General features: G+C 35.2%; 1 protein-coding gene across 2 annotated transcripts in view; it reads right to left on the bottom strand.

The window, feature by feature from the left end:
* The window catches only part of LOC134794890 (fibroblast growth factor receptor homolog 1-like), an 82825-nt gene that overhangs the window by 33020 nt on the left and 25499 nt on the right, over positions 1 to 24306 (bottom strand). For both annotated transcript variants that reach the window (XM_063766732.1, XM_063766740.1), the window contains exon 2: positions 9156 to 9299. In XM_063766732.1, the coding sequence (XP_063622802.1) occupies positions 9156 to 9258 (103 nt within the window). In that variant the 5' untranslated portion in view covers positions 9259 to 9299. The remainder of the gene's footprint in view (positions 1 to 9155; positions 9300 to 24306) is intronic.

The following is a 24306-nucleotide window of genomic DNA, read 5'->3' as shown; positions in this document are numbered from 1 at the left end:
ACGTATAATTTGCTCTCTTAAGTGCTCATCAAGACGAGTGAGATGACTAAAAACAGCGTGTGCCTATGTTGCAACAAACATGAGCTCCACTAGGTACTGCCAGGGTTCAGTATCAGCTGCTCTATCTTGGGTACTACTCTCCTAAGTGCTCATCAAGACGAGTGAGATGACCAAAACATCGTGTGCCTATATTGAAACAAACCTGAGTTCCACTAGGTACTGCCAGAAGGGTCATTTTGTTGAACTGCACGCCGACGTTGCAATTGGCGTGCAGTCGGCGTGCAGTTTCCATACAACTTGCAGTCGGGTTGTAGTCCGTCTGTGTTGGCCCTAAATCACTGAAGTTTTGTTAATACAAACTTCAGTGATTTAGGGCCGATACAGACGGCATAATATGCTTATCTTTATCTATAATTTTGGCAGTTCTAAGCAATAGTAACACTAAAACTGTTTCTCGAACTTTTATTTATTCGTATGGCAAAAATACAATCGTTCATAATTTGAAATACGAGTATAGTATATTATAGCAGTACGCCCAATTGCTGGATCCATTGGGTGACATTGTTGTCTAGGGTGAACAAGTCCCCGGGGTTGCCCTGATATTTGGTGAGTGGGCATTCGCGGATAATGTGGTCCATGCTCTGCACCGCAGCCCCGCATTCGCATGCTGGCGACTCTCTCCAGCCACATCTGTGCAGAAACTCACGACTTCTACCCCAACCCGTTCGTAGGCGATTTAACTGGCACCAATTTCGTCTGGGTAGTGAGAAGTCTGCTGGTTTTTCTAGAGGGTCGATGTTTGTCATTAGGTTGGCGGGCAAGTTCTCGTTCCATTCGTGGGCCCATTAACGTCGAAGGAGGTGTTTAAGAGTATCGAGGCAGTCTTATGTGGCGGTTGACGTGAGATCAGCCGGTTGGGTGGAGGGTTCTTGAGATCGTCGTAGGCGGGTAGATTTGGGTTGGCCAGAATCTTCTGAGCTTCTCGGACCAAAGCATGTTGCCTTCTTAAGTGCGGAGGAGCTATGTGGCTCAGCACAGGTAGCCACTCTACGGGGGTGCTCTTGATGGTTCCTGTTTCTCGAACTGAAAATACCAGATTTAAGTTTGCTAACACAACATGGGCTGATCAGTGCATCGGCGTCACAGAACAGAAGATACGAGTCATTTGACCTCCGCAGTGAATATACAGCAAGATTGAATGTTCCAGTATTCACAGAAACTTAATTGCTAAATTGGGAGTCAAACCGAGCGAAGGGAGATGGGTCAGAATCCAAAATTTTAAACCTTTTTTGTATTCATCGTTGTTAGCACATAGTATATTAGCACGAATTTTAATTCATAATATTTCTAACAGATGGCGCTAGTAGTAATACAAAGAGTTATTACTTTATTAAATTTTTTAGGTTTATGAAATGATATTTTTATGTTTGATAACACATCTAGACATGAATTTAAATTACTATGTTGAATTTCAAACCTATCAGTGCGATAGTTTTTCCGTAAAGTGTACCACAAGAATGCATAGTTTGTCGAATAGTAATAGGGCTCGTTTCGCTCGCCCTAATAATAACTTTTATGAACTTAATAACTTATACGTATTAAACATACTGGGCATAAGTTGCAAAATACCCATTTAATGATTTCATTAAGACGATTTGGGCAGAAATTTACGCTGCATATGTAGGTAGTAATACGTATTAATTATTTATTAACCGTACAATTTTTCTGCATTTGGTGACATGAACATGCGTTTGTTTTTGTCGCTTGTCTTATGGACTTATGTAGGTATGTGTTTTGTTTTTATGCGTAACGTGACCCGATGTCTTTTTGGACATAAACAGTGACAAAAAAAAGAAGGCAATAAATCTGCTGCGCCGATAAATTTGCACGCGGGAAGCAGTGGAGCCATGCGTATGCAACTTTAGATAAAAATGTATTTTACAAAATGTTCAAAATAATACAAAGTAGGTACTCATAGATTTATCTACTAAAACTCTGTACTATAATTATAAAACCGAATAAAACTACATCCCAGTAAATGCAATGTAGTCACAAGTCTTTAAAATCATACAAAAGTTAATCGTCGGGATATCTAAATCGCTGCAGACTTATCTCGGTCTAACTCTATAGCTTCACGAAACTCTAGTACAGTTAGGAGTAGAAAAAGCTTATCCAGCGAGAAGTACAAAATTGTGAGTCTGCAAATCATTTTACCACTGGTATGATAATACTGCTGTGCAACAAGATGTGTACCTACTTGCTATGTAAATTTTGACGTGCGCTAACACTACCTGCGCTACACACCTTTTTCATAAAACTTTACAGAGTCAGACAAACGATTATTAACTAATTGAGTAGCGCATTTATGAATAACGCCATTACACTATAAAGCCTAAGACGTATTTTAGCTATTTAGTATCCTTACAATGAAGAAAGTTAAAATGACAAAAGCGCAGTCATTATGTATTCTCAGTTTTCTTTTCTTAAATACCGTTTATAAGTTATAAGAAATGACTTATCTTTGCATTTATTGATAAATGGACGTGTTAATAGATTCTTTAGTAGCAGTTTATAAGTTGTAGACCTTGACAATTTTTATCATCTAAAACTGTTGGCATTAGGCACTGGCACTACTCTATGTGTTCCTTGTCCCAACTAAACACATGTGCTGTGTGAAAATCATAACAGAACTGCACCGCTTTGTGCAGCCGCTAACAAGACGTTTGCAAAAAATGTTTATTGATATTATCATTAAAATCCAGCTACCGGAGAAAAAAATGTGGGAAAATATCCGTTTTTAAAAGACACTAAAATGCTCTACAGGTTAAACACAGCAAATTGAATAAAAAATGGTTACGGTAAGGTTTACTGCGCGATTAGAAAGTCAGGGATAAAATAAAAAAAGAGATTCGTATTGAGGCAAGTTGGCAGGAGCAGGTTAAGTAAAAACTATTTTAGATAAGTATGAACTTTTTGTGAAACTTTTTTTTTACTAAAGTATACATATTTGTACATACGTAGTTATAAAACATTCTGAGTCAAGACTACTTTAATTAATTTTTCAATCTGACACACTGACACAAATAACCCTCTAATTTCCAATTAGTCATTGCATTAATGAAGCCCAAGTTCAGTACAAATTTAACTAGTACAAAATAAAACTCGAAAACACCAGGCTAATAAATCCAGACAGATGCATCCAAACCGAAACGACAAATTGCATATATCCCTTTCTGAAATTTCAGCAAAACGAGAAACGCAACATCGACATCTGGGCACCTGAAATATACTGAAATATGGCGGAATATATTTCCTAGAATAGCAACAGACTGTAAAATGAAGACGACATCTGCTTTCAAAAAGTTACAGTAAAATATATTTGCGGAAACTAAGAGTTATTAGAAAAACCGATCTTACTCTTGTTACAATAAGGGTTACTCATTTGTGAAGGGCCCAAATCGGGGCCATATTTTGGCTGTAACGTAACGGTAAGAGTATAATTTGTCATGTGACTTGGACAGTGTTGATGTTGCGATACCAGTTCTACATTTTGGGGGTAGGGCCATTAGCGCTTATATAGAAATCTTTGATGTCAAAAATACTTAAATCGTTTAAGATCTACAAAGTAAATAAATGGCAGAATATATTTACGTACTATTTTATAAAAGTGTGCAATATATCTTAATTCTAGTATGAAATAGGATCAGCTTCCCTATGACAAATATAGCTGGAGCAACGAACCGGGTATCATAGCAAATATTTACTGAGGGCAGCTGCGGCTGTGCAAGATCGCTATTCCCATTGCTTTCTGAGCTAACCTCCTCGGTTAAACCAAAGTATGTTTATTATGATTTCTAATATTTCTGCCATAATCAGAGATCACATGGAACCTCTGAAGCAATGCTCTTGCTAAGTGAGGGAAATAGCAGGCGAGGTCGGGTGGCTGCGAATACATCAATGCCACGCGCAATGCGAGTGGATATGATTTGCTACATGTACAGGGCGGAATAGGTCATGTTCACCTTCTCCCTGTACTTATTACTCATTACTATTACTCTTTCAGATATTTATATTTATATTTTTCTCCCTAAAGCGTACGTATAGAAAAACATCCGGATTTGCACTACTGCCGGTAATTTTCTGATAATTTCTGATGCCAATCAAGGTGCTCAACATTTTTAATAACATTACAGACGTACCTAGATATCACACACTAATTGCATTGTGTGCTACTTCGTATATATAAAAACTGCGATTAATAACTTTATTAAATTTGTCTTTAGACAAACAAAACCTAAGCATCCTTAACCTATTCAAATCAAAACTGACGTATGTATGAATCAGCTGATGACGTGTCGTTATTTATGAGCGCATTAAATTTGCGCGCACAAGTAAAGTGACATGCATATTCTTGCGCATGTGAACATGCCCTTTCGGATGACTTATTGACAGCTGACAGAAGTACGCAGCTGCTAGGTAATGTAGACTTATGAGCGACACTCACATATTCCATTCAAATAGGAATTTGTAGGAATTGTAGGCAGCTTATAGGTAGTTATAAGCTAGCGATATATGAAGGTACCAGACTGATTTATGACTTTGTTGTCATTGAGGCATTGATCCCAGTAGCATCTAGAAGGCTAAGTTAGGCTGCATGCTGGTGGCTTAACAGAGTCAAAAATTTTAAGATATAGATAATCCCTTCCTTAACCTTGTCTTTCCTTTCTATTTTATTATTGTATATATACTAGGTACTTAAAAACATAAGTCAATTCATAAAGTCCTAAGTAACCCTATATTTAAATAACGCTAATAGTCGAGGGTGGAAGCCCTAAACGACGGCGTTGCATGAACAAAAGATTTCCTTTGGCAGGATTGGTCCTTAGGACCCAAGGATGGATTTAAGAAGTGGAGCCACCGAGATTTTTAATGTTAATTTTTAGGGGGTGGGGGCTCTCAACTTTATCTTGATATCTATATCATTTTAGTTACTATGCCAAGTTTGGTATCGTTTTTGTATAAATCGGGGATGCCAAATTCATTTATGATATCATTCCGGCACCATTCCGAAGTAAAAACACATAAAATATGAAAAAAATACATTTTTTTTTATTCCTCTTCACGCTCAAACTGCTGAACCAATTTAGTTGAAATTTGGTATAGAGATGGTTAAGTCCCAGGAAAGAACATAGGATACTTTTAATTTCAAAAATAATCCCTAAAGGGTGTAAAAAGGGAGGTGGAAATTTGTATGGGGATTCAATAACCGCTAAACCGATTTAGATAAAATTTGGTATAGAGATAGTTTATGTCCCGGGGAATAACATAGGATAGTTTTTATTCCAAAAATAATCCCTTAAAAATTAAAGGTAAGGTGTAGGATTGTATGGGAAATCAATAAACGCTGAACCGATTTGGATGAAATCTATGTCTACATCTTTGATTTAGTCGAAAATGATACTAAACTTGACTTAGAACCTAATCTTAAAGAATTATAACCTCAGACGTCGCAGACGCTTAAAAACCCCCCCACCCCCCACCTGCATCAAAAATCTGGGTGGCTCCACTTCTTAAATCCATCCTTGGGTCCTAAGGACCAATCCTGCCAAAGGAAATCTCTTGTTCATGCAACGCCGTGGTTGACCTTTTTATGCTCTGAGCACCATCAACTATAAGGCTCCGCAATAAAATAAAACGTTATTACAAATATTCAAGCAGCAATGTCATTCTTAACTGCAATATTACTTTAATATCTATTTGAACAAATAATAATGACGAATGACGATCTCACTTTCGATTACTAAGTATATTAAGTGTTTCGTCTTTACTTAACCCAAGAAGGAGCCTACAAAAATGACCTCTATTCAAAGGAATTAGATTCGCATTCGCAAGGAAACATACTGGTGCTGTTTGGAGAGAAAATAACATAAATTTATGAGGTTTATGTTACAAGTACAAATCTGGCAAATTTCTCTGCGCAAGACCGTGTCCAAGAATATTCCCTGAGTTTATTCTAGAGAAAACGATATAGAACGTTAGTCCGGTCTTTGCAGAATTTGTTTCTTAGAATCCGTGTAATCGTGATCCAGACTTAGGTTTGCGTAGAAAATAGTTACACACAAATATAATGAATTTACTTTGTTTCCTAGAATTCAATCCTAATGGTTTTCCCTCATCTCATTTACTTTTGGAGTCGTGTTTGTAGCTGACTATCTACTTATACATTTAATAACTTTACCGGTTCCAGAACTATACTTCTGTAGCTAAATCTCAGGATACAAAGTGTACACCTCCCAAAGTTATGAAGTTTAGTAAATAACTATATTAAAAAAAAATACTACGAAACTCTAAATATTAGGTATTTGCACCGTGAAACCAAACAATGACAAACAAATGACAATCTATAAAACCTCACTAATTCCAATACAAACAAGCACCCTGCTGACTGAGTTCCATCACGACCCGATCCCGAAGTGGCGGTGATGCTTAAAACGCCGTAAAAATTTTACTGTTTGAAAGGAAAATAAATAGTTTTTCGCCCGTTCCACTTAAGACTTGTGCAATAAAATCTTTACAACTGTAAGAAATAGACTTCGGGTTACAGTGGAGTAAGGAGTCCATTGACTACTTTGGTAGCAGGAATTTAAAGAAACATGCTTTATTTAAGTAAATGTATTTAGCTTAAAATATTGTAACGTTATATAGAACGAGAAGCAACCTAGAGTTTTCACTGAAATTAATTTATAATAATTAGGGAAAACTAGTTCTGGCTAAAAATTCCTAGTTAAAACTAGTTTTCCGCAAGGCCTCGCCTACTACTACTAGTTTTAACTAGGGAAAACGCGTTTTCACTTAAAACGGGTTTTATACGGTAACGTATACCTAATATATAATATACATATTCTTGACTTAACCGATTACTCTGCTATAAAAAGCTCCACAAAATACCCTGACTTCCATTCACAATTGTTTAAATAGCTGCCACCTTAACTGCGGTAGGGCAATCAGCTGTCGGAGGAGTGGGTTGTAAAAATTTGACAGTTATCGTTGTTTACTAAACTGGCCGCATTTATTGGGAGGGAAATAGTTAAATTGTGTTCTTCGTGTGACGAACTTTATGTATCGCGACGTATAATTAGTAAATTGGTGTATTATTCTATCAATGTCAGTAGGACGTAAAGTTAATATCAATTATACCTTACTTACTTACTTAATGGCGCAGCGACCCAAAATGAGTCTTGGCCTCCGACACGAGTACACGCCAATTGTCTCGATGCTGTGCCATCTCCCGCCAGTTATCGGCATGGAGATCGCGCAAGTCCACTTCAACCGCATCGCCCCAGCGATACCAATTATAATAAATTAGTATAATTTTAAATAAATATTTAATAGAATAACTCCACACCCGCTTGTTTTCTCTAAGAATTACTTATAATCGCTATTCTATTGTAATATCTAGCTTGTTAAGAATTTATTACTAAAACATACAAAAACACGTATTACATCTCACGAATCTACGTTGCTAGAATACAAATAGTACCCTTGAGCTTAAAAGAATAACATCACATGTAATTAAAGCGTAAGAGTCATATACGATAATATTCTTCCAACAATACGAAATGCATAATAGGTCACGACAGACGAAGTCTGCGTGAACGCATCACGATTTATTATGTTGGTACACAATCAATAGCCAGTTTCCCAGCAAATATTGGCGATGCAGCAGTCGTGCCAACTTTACAGGAGGCACGCACTGCTCGCGTCCGTCAGGATGGTAGCACTTGATTTGCAAAGGCACCGACTTCCGTCGATGTACGCGCGGAGTATTCGATACGATTGTCTTAAATAAATACAGTAAAAAACCGTTTTTAAAACCAAATTCCTATTTACACTGAAAATAATAACGAGGAGGCATCAGAATGCACATAAGGCGCACATAATGAAAAGGTTAGATTATAATATATGTTATTTATGACTTTGTTAGCCTTGCATCAAAACATATTGAGAGTAAAATTTAGATTTTAAAATCATAAACGTAGTCTTGAGGCGCCATCAAAACACGCAGTGTTTATTTAGGACATGATCAGAGCAAATATGTATTGAACCATCGCAGAATATCTTCATAGCAAATACAAAATGAAGCAAAAAATGTATGAATATCGACCAATAAAAAAATGAACTCAATAAAAGTGATAAGAAAAAGTGAAAAAAAGATAGGTCCCGTGATAAATATTTTGCTAAAATCTTGTTTATTTTTTTACATTTAACTATTTATTTTCTATTGGGTATAAAATATCGATACATGAAATCTGACGAAGGTACCTAGTTACCACTATGTTGCATTACATGATTTACAGGGTCGTTAATACCAAAATATATCCTGTTCTGCCTTTTGTATAGTTGCAATAAAAAAAGTAAAAACTGTTGTTTTTGCTAAGAATAGTTTTTGCAAAATGAATGACGTTTTTCACAATCATATCAATTATGCGTATACCTACAGCTTTATATAAAACATCCGGCAAATAGCACTAGCGTGGACCAGCTTAAACTGATCTGTCCACCTTCCCCCGACGTTACCAAAATAATCAAAGTTGACTCCCAAGACGACAGTCAAGGGATCATTTTGGTTGGCCATTATGATAATTGTCGCAGCATCCTGCGAGTAATTAGAACCAAATGAGAGGGTTAAGGCACAATCGATTTGTCCCCGTGACGGTGTTAAGGTTTCCGCTGTAATTATATTCTCTGTGTAAATTTGTTAATTTAAAATGTGTGAGAAATGGTTTTATTTACCATATGAGGACAGAGTGGATATTGTAACTTCACCCTTATTGGATGATTTTTACATTAATCAAGAAATAACTTTACACAATGTAGATACATACCTACATAGTGCATAAAAAGCAATAAGAATCGATTACCAAAAGCAAGAACTCACGACCTGCCATAAATTTCAATTCAATTATTTTGTATGCAAAATGATATAGCCGAAAACTTTAAATTCCGGTCAACGTATCGAGATTTTTGTCAATACGTTAAATACGTATGAAAAAAGAATACATAATCTTTTGGTTCCGATTAATGGCAATAAAAATTCCGACTGCATTAACAGTCATTGTTTAGTGTAATATGTAAGTATGGTTTTAAAAACTTACCTAAATTTATGTCTCGGGCTGTACACTCGCAAGCCATTGCCAAAAGAACGAAAATGACAGCGATTGACATTTCGCGCCAAAACATAATGGCGGCCCGCGTCATGTTTCACGATCTCAGCTCTTCTTGTTGGGATCCATTAGTTTCTGGAACAATGCAAATGGACTGTTTATACCTTAGGTACTTTGAATAGAACTGAATGCTAATAATATTATATTGCTTCACCCCCTCTTTATGGCGAAACAAAGAATTTAAACCAATGTTTCACTCGACAACAAAGTTGAACTCTCGTGTCTTAAAACTCACTCAACGCACAAGATTCCTCTTTACGAATCTTTCACTCCCTCGGGTCTCAGTTATTAATACGAGGATAAACTAAATAAATTTAGAAAAAAGTTAAGATAAGAACCTACATTTTATTTATTTTTAAGCAGTTTAATATTTAGGTACCCACTGGTTTTACTAACCTATAGGTATTACTACTTTAGTTTTACTCGTCTACAAAAAAGATGTGAGATTTCAAAAATTATTTATCGTTATGTAACTATTATATATATAAATATTTCAGTTTGAAGGTATTTCACTCGTTATACTAATGCTAAACGGCCATTTTTCAGAGATAATTGACACTTGGAATCGTGGCGATATCGTCCGAAGATGATCTGGCTTAGCGAGATGGACAAACTAGTCATAATCTCGGAACATAGAAGACTTATGATATTTCTGTAAAAAAAAAAATTAACCAATTTCATGCCTATTATTTTTTTAATTTATCATACATATAAAAACGTAAAAAATAAGTGTCGTAAAAGACAACTTCATTATGGAAAGGCATTTTACAAGCACTCAAAATTTACTTAGCAGATGAATATTTAGGCCCTCCGAACATCTGTATCCATGCCAGGAATAGAACTCATACTCGTATACTCGTAGCAATAAAAGCCCATACGCAACGCAGTGCGAAGTCGTCTCGAAAAGTGCGTGAGGGCAATAAATGTCACAATTCAAGCCCTTTAATAACCGACGAAAATATATATGTACTTACATATAGAAGAATATCCGCACGTAGGTACCTCGTGTGCATAATGTGCATTGCGATGAATACATTATGGTTATTGGTAATACCTCTTCCTATATGATATTTTATTTATGGCAACGCATGTCCTTTATGGATAAAATCCGCTGGATCGCTTTTCTTTTAAACTGACGAAGTGGTCTTGAGATTCACGAAACTGGATAAGTACTTAACGATCAAGAAGTGGTTGGTATGACCACAAACTTCCAAAAGCAATTTAATTGGGTTAATTTTAAACAAAGAACTTTTCATATTGCCTTGCCATGTTCATAAATAAATCCAGGCGCAATATCTTGCCGGCCTACCATCAGTCATAAACAGATTTCAAAAGATTTATGCACAGAATTAACAACAAAGTTTACAAACGAGGTCATCCCTAATGCCGCGAAAGAAAAACAGTTTCGTTGGTATTTAGTCGTTTATTTTTAAAATAATTTAACTCACCGGCAGTACACGGAGAGAGGTCGTTGCCTTTGTATAAAATTAAACATTAAAATAAACAAGCATATAAAATAACTCGGTTTTGATTCAGACCGATGGGTTTGGTTAATGAAGGGGTTGATGCTTTTATAAATGTTTGGTGTCCCGTTTCATTTGTTTTTGGATTGAGGTTAGGACGGTGATAAAGGTATCATAATCGTTTAGGAAAAGAATTTTGGAAACAGTTCACCCGGGTTTCTACTCTTAATTATCTAAAATAACTTTTTGTCTGCAAAACAACTGCTCGCGGGAAACCCGTTTTCATATATTTATAATAGCCCTGATCGCAAATAAATATTAATTCTATAACTATCACGCTACTAGGTATTTAGCTGAATGGCAAATAAATGGTTTTATACTACATACTTAATCGCTACCTAGTATAAGGTTTATTTTCTAATCCATGTCGTTTTCAGATACTTGACTAAAATAACTTTAGGTTAAAAAAACATGGGACCATAAAATATAAAAAAAATTACGACCCCCATCATAGACGTAAATAGTTTTTATAAAGCAACTTCTTTCACACCTAAGTTTCTGTTTAATGTTATTTTTCATTAGATCGTATACCACGCGCCAGTATAACAGAAGGTATAATAAAATTTTCTAAACAGTATAATCACTTCAAACTGTTGGAATACCTGTAGGGTATAATACAGTCAGCAGCAGCAGAAGTAAAATAATGAGGTATTCAAAATAATTCTAATCACGTCTTTATTGTTGTCAGAATAAAAGTTCACGCTTAGATCTTTCTGCGGTTAACTGTACAGTCAGCACCAAAAGTAACGTATGAAACAAAACGACTAAAGTATCTGCCACCCTGCAATACTTTTCCAAATAGATGTATAATCAGCAAAACAATTAGTTTAGCACCCCTGCATACATATTTGTACATCTCGAGAGTTTGTATTCAAAAGTATCTATCTGCAACAGTTTAATTGTATACATGTAGAAAGAGATAGGTATGCCTGTTTGTTGTATACCTATCTCTTTTTGTTCATCTATCAGAAATTTTGATACATACTCTGTACGCTACATTTGATGTTGTCATTCATTTTAATATTTACCGATCGAGTAAAAGAGCGATATAGCAAGAAAGTTATGCTAAATACTTTGTACAGTTTTATATTGACAGTCAATGTGCTGGTGATAAAACTGTGCTGTGCCTGCTATACTGCAGTAGTATATCACGACCGCTGAAGGGTTAGACCGGCGTTGCCACATTTAAAAATGGATACATCAACCGATTGCTTTTTTATTGTATTGTAACCCGGTGTTAAAAATAGCTTTCAATAAGCTTTTTCTGGTTGATTTATTTGTAACAAAACGGGGCAGTTTTTTGAGAGATCTCCTCAGTTTATTATTAACTTTCGACGTTGTAATGCTATTTATAATTTAAGCCTTTTTATTTTACAATTTTCCAAATGTTACCTTTGCTACAAATTTATATAACTATTATTATACACAGTCATAATTAATTATTATACCTCCTGAACCTAGTACCTAGAAGGAGAGGAACATAGATACTGTTTTTGCTAATGGAGAGTTTCTTCAAAGCCTGTTCATGCTATAAGTATATTGATGGTTTTCTGAATAGAAAATGCATTTATTTTATGTGAATCATACCTTTTCAAAAATATTTGCACTACTACACATTGAAAAATGTTTAAAAAAAGATTGTGCCAATGATAAATAACGTGAATACTTCTACGGCTATCCCTGAACTCCGAAAATGGTCAGAATACCAAAAATTCGTCAGTCAGATTAATACCAATAGTTCCACTGAATGCGATTTGACGTTTCAATCAAAACTGTAATAATAGAAACAAATGCCGATAGTGCTAGTGAAAATTCCATTCATTCAGGACAGGTTACATAATCTTTAGACAGGGATCTGCAATCATTTGGACGTTTGTTTATCGGTACGACAACCATCAAAAATGTGCGTCTGAGCAATATTGAACCTTAAGTCCAGACAGTAAAGGCCTTTCACTAAGATTGCATTTTGGTGGTTCTGCTACTGCGAGATGCACTGGGTGCAATGTTTTCTCGTTCACACAAATAATTATATAACGAGGCCTCTAAACAGCAGATGGCGGCGTTTTTTATATGAATATTAGTAAACAGTATGCTTTATTGTTATATACAGAGTGTTAAGTTTCTTAAGGAGTTTCTGTAAAACCCCTAGCTGTTATTATTTTAATACGTAGTCATATCTTGTTATAGCTGTTTACTTGTGTTCAATTTAATTTTTTTTAATTAATGCTGTGTGTTATGCCTAGGCCGCCTTTTAATCATGTATTTCTGGTCCATCTGCTCACAGCGGCTCGAGTGAATGAATTGATGATAGTATAGCATCTATCATGATAAACAGACTTAACAGACAAACAAATCAGCCTCATTTGTCATTGCCGGCCGCCTTAAATAAGCACAGGCCCGCATTAGCAACAACAATAAACAATTAACGGTATATTAACTAATCGTGTACAATAATTACTCGTACTGCTAATAATAACTATAAACGGAACAAGGTATCGAGTAACTGAAATTATGGTTATTGCTAATTTTATAGCTTACTGTTATTGCCGCAGTGCCAGTTATTTGCCAAGCTGATAAGCCTGATAACTTTAATTGATTTTTGAGGCTCTATATTTAAATGTTGTTATGCTTTATCTAGGATCTAACTGGATAGTGGTAAATACAACCATGCATTATGCATATAAATTAATAATTAAAATGTCAATTAAACACAATTATAATCAAATTGAAATATCATTTCAGCATGGGCAAAAAAGCTTTTAAATATGTGTAGTCGTTTGATTTTCCTTTGTCAATTTAGTTTTTTAACTTTTTAAATAGAGCAGTCATGGGGTTTCGCGAGGTCTACAGCTCACAGAGTACATTAGTACTTTGTTTAATTCAAATTATCGTACTCTGCAGGTAACTAGACGTGAAATAAAATATTCTGTACTACCCGTCAATCATACTATAACATAACCAGCAAAACTCACCGCAAACCACAATCAATCAAATGGCAATACTACCTACACGGATTTAACCACAGTTCAACGTATGCGCGGTTTGAATTTGCGTTCGAAATTTAAAACATCCTGTGCAAGGAAGCTCGCGCACGTGCCCGTAAACTTCCTGTGCGCTAGCGCCGCGCCGTCGGTTGGGTTTAACGAATAGAACGTAGCTTTTACTTTTTAATCTGTAAAGACTTTAAAATTCAAGCAATGCCGCTTTTTCCACTAGCTGTTTCACATAAATGTTACGGAATTGCTCGCCTATATTTTGTTTTAAATGATATTAATTAATCCATCAATGCTTTCCTTTCACGGATTAGGATTTCCTACTTACGCCGTTGTATTTAAATTTATAAAAGTCAAGTTTGTTTATAATCAAGTTCCCTAAAACGGATAGCATTTAACATATGTACTTAATAATATTAATTATTTAACTAAACTTAACTTAATTATACTTTTTTCCGTAAATGCACAGGCCTAAATAGTTTAGTTGATCACTCAATTCAATAATAGCCGATTTCATCTTTCTCTCAGCGATAAGTTTCGAGAATCCAGACGCGTGTATGGACAAAGCAAACTGTTGGACAACAGAGAGATCTATAGAGGCTCGTCGGTGGTCTCATCCGATGGAACATTAACTCGGCGTAGACGCTTTGGTTTTGAGTGCTCTTCAGCTATTAATGGAACAGGTACCTGTATAGGAAAAACCTGACCATTATCATCGTGTAAGTATAGTTGGTCAAGCAGATCTTGTCAGTAGAAAAAAGCGGCAAATTTGAAAAATGTAGGCGCGAAGGGATATCGTCTCATAGAAAATTTGAATTTCGCGCCTTTTTCTACTGACAAGATTTGCTTGACCATCTATATTCGTCAAGAAGGTTTTTATTTACTATATTTTGCATTTATTATTTGTAAAGATAATTATTGGACTGAGTCTGCGTTCGAGGACGACAGTTCTTAAAACATTAAAAACATAAAATATGGTTTTATCAATCATTGTTTTATCATAACAGCGATAGCAACATAGACGAATGTCGATTTTCCAAAGTTCTCGGGAAGCCAGCTGAAGCGAAACGAATATAAGTATGTATGTATGTATGTGTAATGAACCGCAAGTTTACCTGTACATACGTATTCTTCACGGTATTAACTGGTATTAAGGTCATATCTTGTTTGGTCTACGGTTTCGCAGATAGCACGGACAGACAGTAAACAGCCCCGTTTATATATAGTTTTGTTTGGCTTGGAAGGTTGAGTGGCCAGCGAATTGCTTCGATGAAGGTAATCTTTGTTCGTGGAGATCGTTTAAGGTTTATATTTAAAAAGTGTTTTAATTAAACATTAATTTGTTCTGAAGCACTGTAGATAACACTTTTTAAATATCAGTCATAGTAAAGTTCTGCCGGACCTTACTCAAGAACACACACATTACGTTTTCAACGCAGCACTTAAACTCGTAAGTAAGGTTCATTTAAAACCGAAATACAAACCAAGCTTTTAGTCATCTAAGTGCTTTCTTTCTCAAGTACCGTAACCCTTTGTGGTGTACTCTTGTTGTTGTACCTTTAAATGTGGTATTTTTAGAGTGCAACAGACATTTACCTATCTACTATCTCAAGAAACAAAAAGCACAGCTGCATTGGTCTGTATTGTACATAAATACTTATAAACTTGACATTTTTAAGCACCTATCTCGGTAATGTAAGTAATATTGCATTAAGAAACACATCACATAACAAATTTAATAGCCTAATCACGATTATTACATTCCTTTCATATTATAGTTAATAATAATACTTACGGAGTTTTTAGTACCCGTATAAATGTATTTTTACAATAATAATCCCCAAGTTTCTCACATTAACAACCGATAATTCCTATTTAGTGGCAATATTGAGACCCTATTGAAATTGCATATACAATAAAAAAAACTGTGGTATAGTTGTGGGGTACGGTACAACAGCTTTCAAAAGAAAACAAAAGAGGAACAATTCTTCTAGAATAATCGTTTGACAAAATTATAATTTACAAAAGTAATATTTTAATAAAACCTTTGCAAATGTGTATTTTTATTAAATAGTTTTTTGTGTTTGCCTAAGATATGCGGTATTTTCAGAAATGAGCAAAGATCTACAAGTGTAAGTACAAGATTGCCTGACAAGTGTCAAATAAAGAAAGTGCGACGAAAATAGGAATGATGTCAATTGTTATTGGAAGTATTGAGTTCAGAAATAATATGTGATTGCGTAAATTATGTTTTTACCACCCACCGTTTCTCCTGAATACAGCTTTTGGTATTTTCCGGACCACTAACCTTATCTACATTTTGCTATAGGTATTTTTTTATAATTATTAATCTTTGGCCACAAAGATACCCTAATTCGGGTGGAACATTGATTTGCCCGACCTTGTTCTATTACGGGTCCCCCTGTGCGGACTCAATTGTCCTAGCCCTAGCTATACACATATGACGCGAAACAATGCAGATTATGTAATTAGGTCAATAACACAAAACATACAAATATTATAAGTACATACCTAATAATAATTGGACCCGTCGTATACTACGCCCAAACACAATAGAGGTAGGGCACAGCGAAATGTGATCTCGCTCGAAACTGGAGCAGCCCAACTGAGGAAATACCTCCACCTAATAGAAGACCACAGCTTTAATAGCACAGTAAGCTTTCCAGTGTGCTCTCAACGATGGATCCTTGTAAGCTCGTAGGGTCGGCAAGGCGGCCGTTACTTCCCTAGAGTCGCAAGTATATCGTTGTACCGTTCTCGAGAACATTCTCAGTTTACTATGGGGAATATTCTCGAGTGAGAACATTTCCCATACACAAGGAAGACCGTTCTCGAGAACGGCACAGCTCTCTCGCAAATGCCATTAGGCTTTGGTTGCTGCTTAACATATGGCGCTCTGCATGCGTGTTTGTCACCATTGTGGTATGAATAAAAAACATAAAGATGCGCATTGTAAATTGAACACATGTTAGCAAATAGCAATATTCCTTTTTCAAAATTATGTCGGACAGCTTTATGTACAAATCTAGAGCCCTATTCGAAGTTTGAAAATCTTAACTTGATTTGTTATTGATATGAATACGAGTAATATTAGGATAAGTAGCTAATTTTCTAACTTAAATGACACCTGGATACCTGACAATCACAATACTTCAATAGCAAATGGTCACCGCCGCAATTGGGCACGCTGCGGCCGTAACGGCCACCGCCCTACGTGGTCAGAATTTACGCGCGCGTACGTACCTGGCTAACGCTATTTACATGAGAATATAACATGTGCATGAGACTTACTTGTTGTACGTCTATTTGTTACGTGTATAAAATGTCGTGGTTCGAAGATTTCTTAATATCTTTACATATAAATCGTATAACCGTAGTAGTTAACTTCATACTATGTATATTTTTCATTAACTTTAGCAATCGTTTACGAATTATACTCAGGCGCGCGTAATTAACATTGCGCAACATTTTAACGAATCAAAATCCACCTGATATAAAAATAGAAATTGTACACTTCCCAATACACAATTTGAATCCAGCAAATGCAAAACAATTTATTTCATGCGTCAAAACATAAACAGCGCTGATTTAATTCGCATTAGTGGTTCAGACCAGTTGAAATAAAACAGCCGAACGACTATTATGTGTTGTGCTAAATCTTAAACCTATAATGAAGTAAAAATTAAGAGTTAATTATGTAAAAATCAACTGATACATATCTTTATCGATTGTATCCAAATTTGTTTAACTCGCAATCCTTCGTTTTTCATAAAGGCATAATAAAATTCGAACGTTTTATACCAAGTGAATAGTCTGCCTCTATTAACTCTGGGCTTACATTATTTATGGCTCACCCCGCCGATATTTTTACGTTCGATATATCGAGTGAAATATAGTCGATATAATACCCTTCGACATAAACTTAACTCATATATATTACTGCGCTATTTCTGTCAGTGCGGCGATCACCCGTGTTCAGCGGTGACGGTTATCGACGTTAATTTAATTTATCTTATTGATTGTGGTGCAGCTCTCGTTTTTATTGAGACGTTAGTTCCCAGTTTATATTAGTCTCGTAGAACATTTTGAGGAATTACGACTACCTTGTAATTTGCAGCTTTCAGCATCTGCAAGCAGAAACGTACAGATGATTTCCGGACTCAGTACCTCTTCAATCCATTAGTTACCGCGATAATGTTAAAATTACCTCAGTTGTCTGCACCTAATTAATTACAATGTGCTGTACTTAATACTCGTACCTAAACGTTTATTAACATGCAAAAGTGGTTGTACATCGAAGTGTCGTATAAATTTCCTGACAACAGCAGCATAATTTACTCTATATTACTATACAAATCCCTGAGATATTTCAAAAAATAAATTCCAGTAATCTCTGTTTTAATTTAAAGAACACAGTAAACAAACGAATGAAATAAATTAATAACTTGTATTTTAATATTTGCTATCTGCTTTGACAAAGACAAGAAAGACTTAACATAAGCAACATTTATTGACCTGTTAGAGCTACTAGATAGAGACTAAAGATCAAAAATAAAAGGATTGAAGCTATACTTAAATAATGTGGCTTTAAATCTCAACATTGTAACGGAAAAATCAGACATTTTTGGCACATCCTCTTTACATCCTCTAAACTACGGATGTCCTAGCCTTGGAGATCGTCTAGCTATGATTTACTATTAAACACACTGAATCTAAGAAACTCTTTGATTCCGCTTTTATGTTCGCCGAAAATAAATTTGTGTCATATAATTCAAAGGAACATTAAAGGATTGAGTGTTTTATCAGATAATGTTCATGGATGTTTAATTTAAATCATATACGTCTATATTATGATACCCAGAAATATTTTTAGTAAATGAGCTTTTAAAGATGACACTGCTTTCAGGTTTATATACCAGTAGGGCGAAGGGGACTACGTTTTACCTTATGGTGATTTTAGGGATTTAGACATTAATTAAATGTTAAAATAATGTATAACATAAAACCTGATAACAAAATTAACAAAAATATATATTATATGTATTACCTATCTCAATTTAATAATTTGAGTAAAAATAGGAGTAAAATTTAACACAGGTTAAGAAGGTCTTCCTTAGACTAGTTTTCACGTGAAAATCTAAATTGTTCCAGATTTCACGAGAAATATTCCTGGCTAGCGCTATCATCTTTATATATAGCTAATGTTTACGCCGCAGTGTCTGTTCAGCCATCGGTTCCCCGTACCGTAGTAAAACTGTTGTGGTTCGGACTAATATTAGGTGTAATCAATTGTGGATGAGTCAATCAAGCTTTCTTTATGATTTGTTTAACCTGAAAGGACGGTTTGGTCAAGGGTTTTGTTTATGGCTTTGGTTAAGTACAAGTTTACCGATAGCCTAATGATGGTCTCTTTTTCGCGCACAACAGTCATGAACAGAATATAATGTGTCGTTTCCAAGCAAAAAGTCACACTTTGTCGCTTGCCAATAAGACGCTTTGACAGGTTATTTGTATAAAGATACAAGCAAATCTCGTCCTTATGGTAAGCGATAAAGTGGGACCTTTGACTAGACTTCGACACATATATAGATTTAACGAGTCGTTAATGTAGGTAATCTAAATAAACAGAAACATATAAATGCATATATGTCCCGATTCCCATTATGACCTACCTATCAAGTTAATATGCAATTAGGCTCATCGTAGTTTGAAAAACTGTCCAAAATTGATTGCAGTCATAAATTTAGAATGACAGATGCATGATTTGCATTTTTAGTAGCGGTCTGATACTTATTTATTTTTGCTTCTGCAGTCATACTTTATCCTCAAATATTACCAAAAAACATATTTTCATTCGTTCATCGGTTAGTCTTGCGGTCACATTAAATACTTTCTGCCTGTGATGTCGGCAATAAAAGCAAGCTCCGTTTGGATATCCGTCAGATGTTTATTTCGGTAACCACGGGGTCTTCTGTTCCAATATAATCTATCATTTTAATGGGCGAGGCTAGGAAGTGGAGAGTGGTTTGATTTTTAATTCATGTTGATTTGAATTTGTCTAATGTCAAAATATAAAACACGTGTGTGGAGGCGTCCATTCGTCACGATCATATTCGTTATGTTTAGATGCTTCTGAGTACGTCACTTGTACATACAATTTCTTGGTCATGGTTCGATTTAGGTGCCAATTCATCTGTTCTTGTTAGCATCTACTATTTTGAGACAGCAAATGAACTTGCTTATCTCTGGCGTAGGTATTTCATAGTAATCGAACTCATTGAAACTTCAAGAACTTTGTCTAAACTGTGTATGATGTCTTCCAGTAGAATAATGGGATCCCAACTAGCCTAAACAATAGGGGCGGTGTATGTGGGCCAAGCAATACGCTAGATTGGTTAACTGGTGTGCACAGCCAGCAGAGGTATTGACACGTGTCCTTACATATAAATGTTAAATATTGGGCATCGCAACATACATTGTACGTATATTAATTATTGTTAAAAAATTAAATGCTTAAATAGTTACAATACAGAAAATTATTTAAGATTCCTAAATAAAATAAACTCAATATGTTAGTTAACACGGTAGGTTTATTTTTATGAAAGCATAAATAAGAAGCAAGTAAGCTTAATCGGGGAAAGCAGATTTAGTATTTGCATTCAGTCGCTCGTTACATAAGGCACTCCTTCGTGAATCTCATGTGCAATTTGTATCTGATAAATCTTTTGCGAAATTTTATAAATGTTTAACCAATACCTTTCCCATCTGTACCACAAACGGTGGTTAATAGATTACACTTATTTAATACAAGTAGGTACGTTATTATTTAGTGATTTACTAATTCACTTTAACTTGATCCTTGTCAGTTGTTTGGTCGTTAGTGATAATAACTTGGTTAACTATTTGTTTGGCTGATAATATGTAATACATTTGAACAGTGATTTAAATTGAACTGTAAGATACATAGTAACATAGATGAACTATTTAATAATGTTGTATTTACACTTTTACTAATAGCACAATCACAAACTGTATCCTGTTTTGATGACATTCTAATATTATACGCGGATGGTTTATTTAGAACATGTCAAGTGTATTTACTATTTAGTAAAATGTACCTAGGTATATAATAGTTATTTGATTTACAAGGCAGCAAAGTTGTTGTTTAAAACCCCTCGTACTAATATTGATACCCGAGCAAACGAAAGGTTCCAAAATTTTGGAATCTTGAGCGTTGAAAGGGTTTCAAGGCACTAGGGTTAAACAAACTTTGTCACCGAGTGAATTAAAGAGGAAAATTGTTATTGAGGTTTTTGATATAGAGGTTCTATTCGGCCTTCGCAATAATGTATTAGGGTAATTCGCCAGTAACTGGCCGGTTTTAGTAACTGGCCGCTCTAAACTAAAAATGAATTCTATTCACCTATAAACAGAATTAATTTTAGTATAAAGCGGCTAGTTATTGAAGGCTGGCCAGTTATTGAAACCTTGTAAAATGAATTCTGTCTATAGGTGAATAGAATTCATTCGGTGGCTAATTACTAACAGTGGCCAGTTATTGGCGAATTTACCCTATAAGGTAAATTTGTGGTATTTTAGTGCCCCCTAAATCACATAAATAGAAATCTTTGGCTGATTATTTTCACAAGTAACAAAGTAAAAGGTCAAACCGCTAAAAACTTGTTAAAAATAATGGTAAATATGAGAACGTTGAAGTTCGAGTAACAAACAACACCCATCGTGGACAAAATCACTCATTCCGCGCTCGTACCCGCTCGGCGGAGTTCTTTACGGGCATCGGCGTTTTTCTAGGGTTCTGTCGTGTTACGGAAAAACCAAAACCACGTGATAATAAATTATTGTATTTTTGTAAATATGTTTGTTTTTTTATAAATATATTTGGAGTTTGTAAATAAGTTTTCTATATATTTTTTTAATTTGCACTGATATACTTGCCTAGCATTAAGATGGACCTATAGCATTCTGGATAATGTAAGTTTTAAGGTAATAACCATACTGGCATGTAAATACAAATCTGAATTTCGAGTTATCTAACCTTACGCTGAATAAACTAGCAGCTAGGTGTTGCGCTAATCATGCTATATATTTTAAAGTAGACAACCTGCGTAGCTAAGTTTTAGTTTCTTACTTAGAAATAATATTTAAAAAAACATGGTTATTATAAATGACATTTTCAAACAAATGTAAGAGCGTTATACGAGTTTAACCAATATATAACAAATATTTAACTCGGTATTAGGTATAGGTACTTACTTGTATTTAGGTTCATCCTTAAGTACACTTAAAAAAACGTATTATAATTATCAATATATTATTTTGATGCGGAGCTCAAACAGAAAGTGTAGGACATACTTATCCCAATTTTTAAATAAAAGCAATTCTAGGAACCAAAAGGGGCTATTCTCGATTCGCCTCGTGTTTGTAGGCACGAGCACGAATGTTGCATGACAATCGAGAGATAACATCTCGGAGACAATAAGTGTGGTGTTGACACCTCGGGAAACGCTTATCTACGGCATGGGTGGTAAAAAATGGTGTGGATATAGTGAAGATAATCAAACTCATGTATCAAGTAAGTTTTTTGCATAAATCTGTGCACGTGCCGTTCTTTTTTAGTGTTTAAATCAAACATTTGATGCTACATTTTTTTTTACTGGATTAAACATAACTTTATTTAGAGGATTGTTTGTTGGCGCAAAATCATTATAATAACCAACAGTAGCGTGTGCCACTTGATTTAAATGCCACCCACAGCTAATTTAGAGACGATTTATCCAAATCCTTTAGACATATCGTATCTTATTAGGTACTAAGTTTAAGTGCTGTCTGGTCTGGTATTTGTTAGAGTTGCAAAGGCTAAACAAAGCCCTATTGTAGTTAATCGCTATAAATTAATGTAAACGAACCGAGTAACCTCTCCAAATGTAAAGTACAACGGGAACAGTGTACAAACGAGCCGATTTCACGCGACAAGCAGACATTAGCATTCCCTGGTCGTTAATATCGAATTCCTCAAGCTTGTCGTGACAATGGTTTCTTGTGAGTCGGGTGCTTTACAGAATAGGACACCGAATCCTACTTTCGAAACTAGAGTGCATCAAGTTAGAAAATGTTAAATTTAAGGATTTTCGATCTTATTTGTTGTAGATTATGTCTAAAGTTGTATAACACACGAAGAAATTTAAGAATACTGTGCGTTTAGTAGTAGCGGCGAAATGTAAAAATAAACCGTTACAATGTGTTGCAGCAAACTTCTGGGAATATTGTGATTGGTGATTACTAATTGGTGTTTGTTTTGAATCGGAATTTATTGTTATTTTATACTGCTTAGCTGACTTGCCTAATAAAAATATGGTCATGTGGATCGTTAAATTTTTATTATGTTTCAATCAGAATGACCATAATTATATTAATTAAGATAATCCAAGATATAGACTTTATTTTGTTCCTGCTGATTTTATAGCTAAGTATAATAAGTACCTGCCAACAGCATAGTATTACATCATCTTTATCTGTGTTATAGTAGTATTTACTCTGAAACAACAAACTCTTAATAAATAAGGACAAGACCTAAAAAAATCTTTAACCTAATAAGGCAAATCTTTGTACGTTTGGACAGTGGCGGATTTGCCCTAAGGCCCAGTAGGCCCGGGCCTAGGGCGGCACTTGGGGGCGGCAAATTGTGACAAAAAAACAACGGGTTGCACTCCGGGAGTGCCGACAGAAGTGAAAACTCAATGACTAGTCCAAAATGTCTGCAGCACTATGTATAATTGACCCATCCTCCTTTCTATTGAAAAACTTTAGTTCCGAAATTGCTGGCCAGTGAGCTTAAATTTGTAGCGTTAATTGTTTAAAATTCGAATAGAAATTGTAAAGTTACCTTGCAGACCTCGCATCTAAATATATGATCTAAATATATGATATTTTGAGTTTTGAGTTTTATTCACCAGTACTAGAGTTCACTTTTATTAGCGATTTCATCAAGATGTAACTTTATTGAATTATATTTGAGTGATATAAAGTTAGAATGTAACTGTAAGATCCTCGTATTTCAGCCCGTACAAGATTAGAACATTGAGCTTTATTGGTTAATATAAAAGTCCAGTTTTAAATAATTGCGTTATGACTAAAGTTCTTTGGTGAATAACATTGTCCGTGACACATAACGTCAGCGTTACGTTACGCGTTACGTGTTACGCTGTATCGAGTTTATCATTTTTTCCCCACCTCAAAAAGTACTCAGCGCCGCTAAAGAAGTTTTCACTTCAAAAATTCGCTGATGATAACAAGAAATAACTCAAAATGTAGTCAATATGATGGGTGCTGAGAAAGGGGCGGCTACAGGGTCTGGGCAGGGCGGTAAAGACTGCAAAACCGCCACTGCGTTTGGTCCTTTAAGTTTCTATTATTCAGTATTAATTTGGATGAAATTTGGCTCGCTAAAAATTTAATTAGTACCTACTTGGTTACATTTCCTGAATTTGGAGTTGAAAGTTGATACGGGAGGGAAAAGTCAGCTCC

This window comes from Cydia splendana, chromosome 1, assembly GCF_910591565.1.
Source record: "Cydia splendana chromosome 1, ilCydSple1.2, whole genome shotgun sequence".
NCBI lineage: Eukaryota > Metazoa > Arthropoda > Insecta > Lepidoptera > Tortricidae > Cydia > Cydia splendana.
The sequence above is the reverse complement of the archived record's forward strand: the minus strand, read 5'-3'. Positions and strand labels throughout refer to the sequence as shown.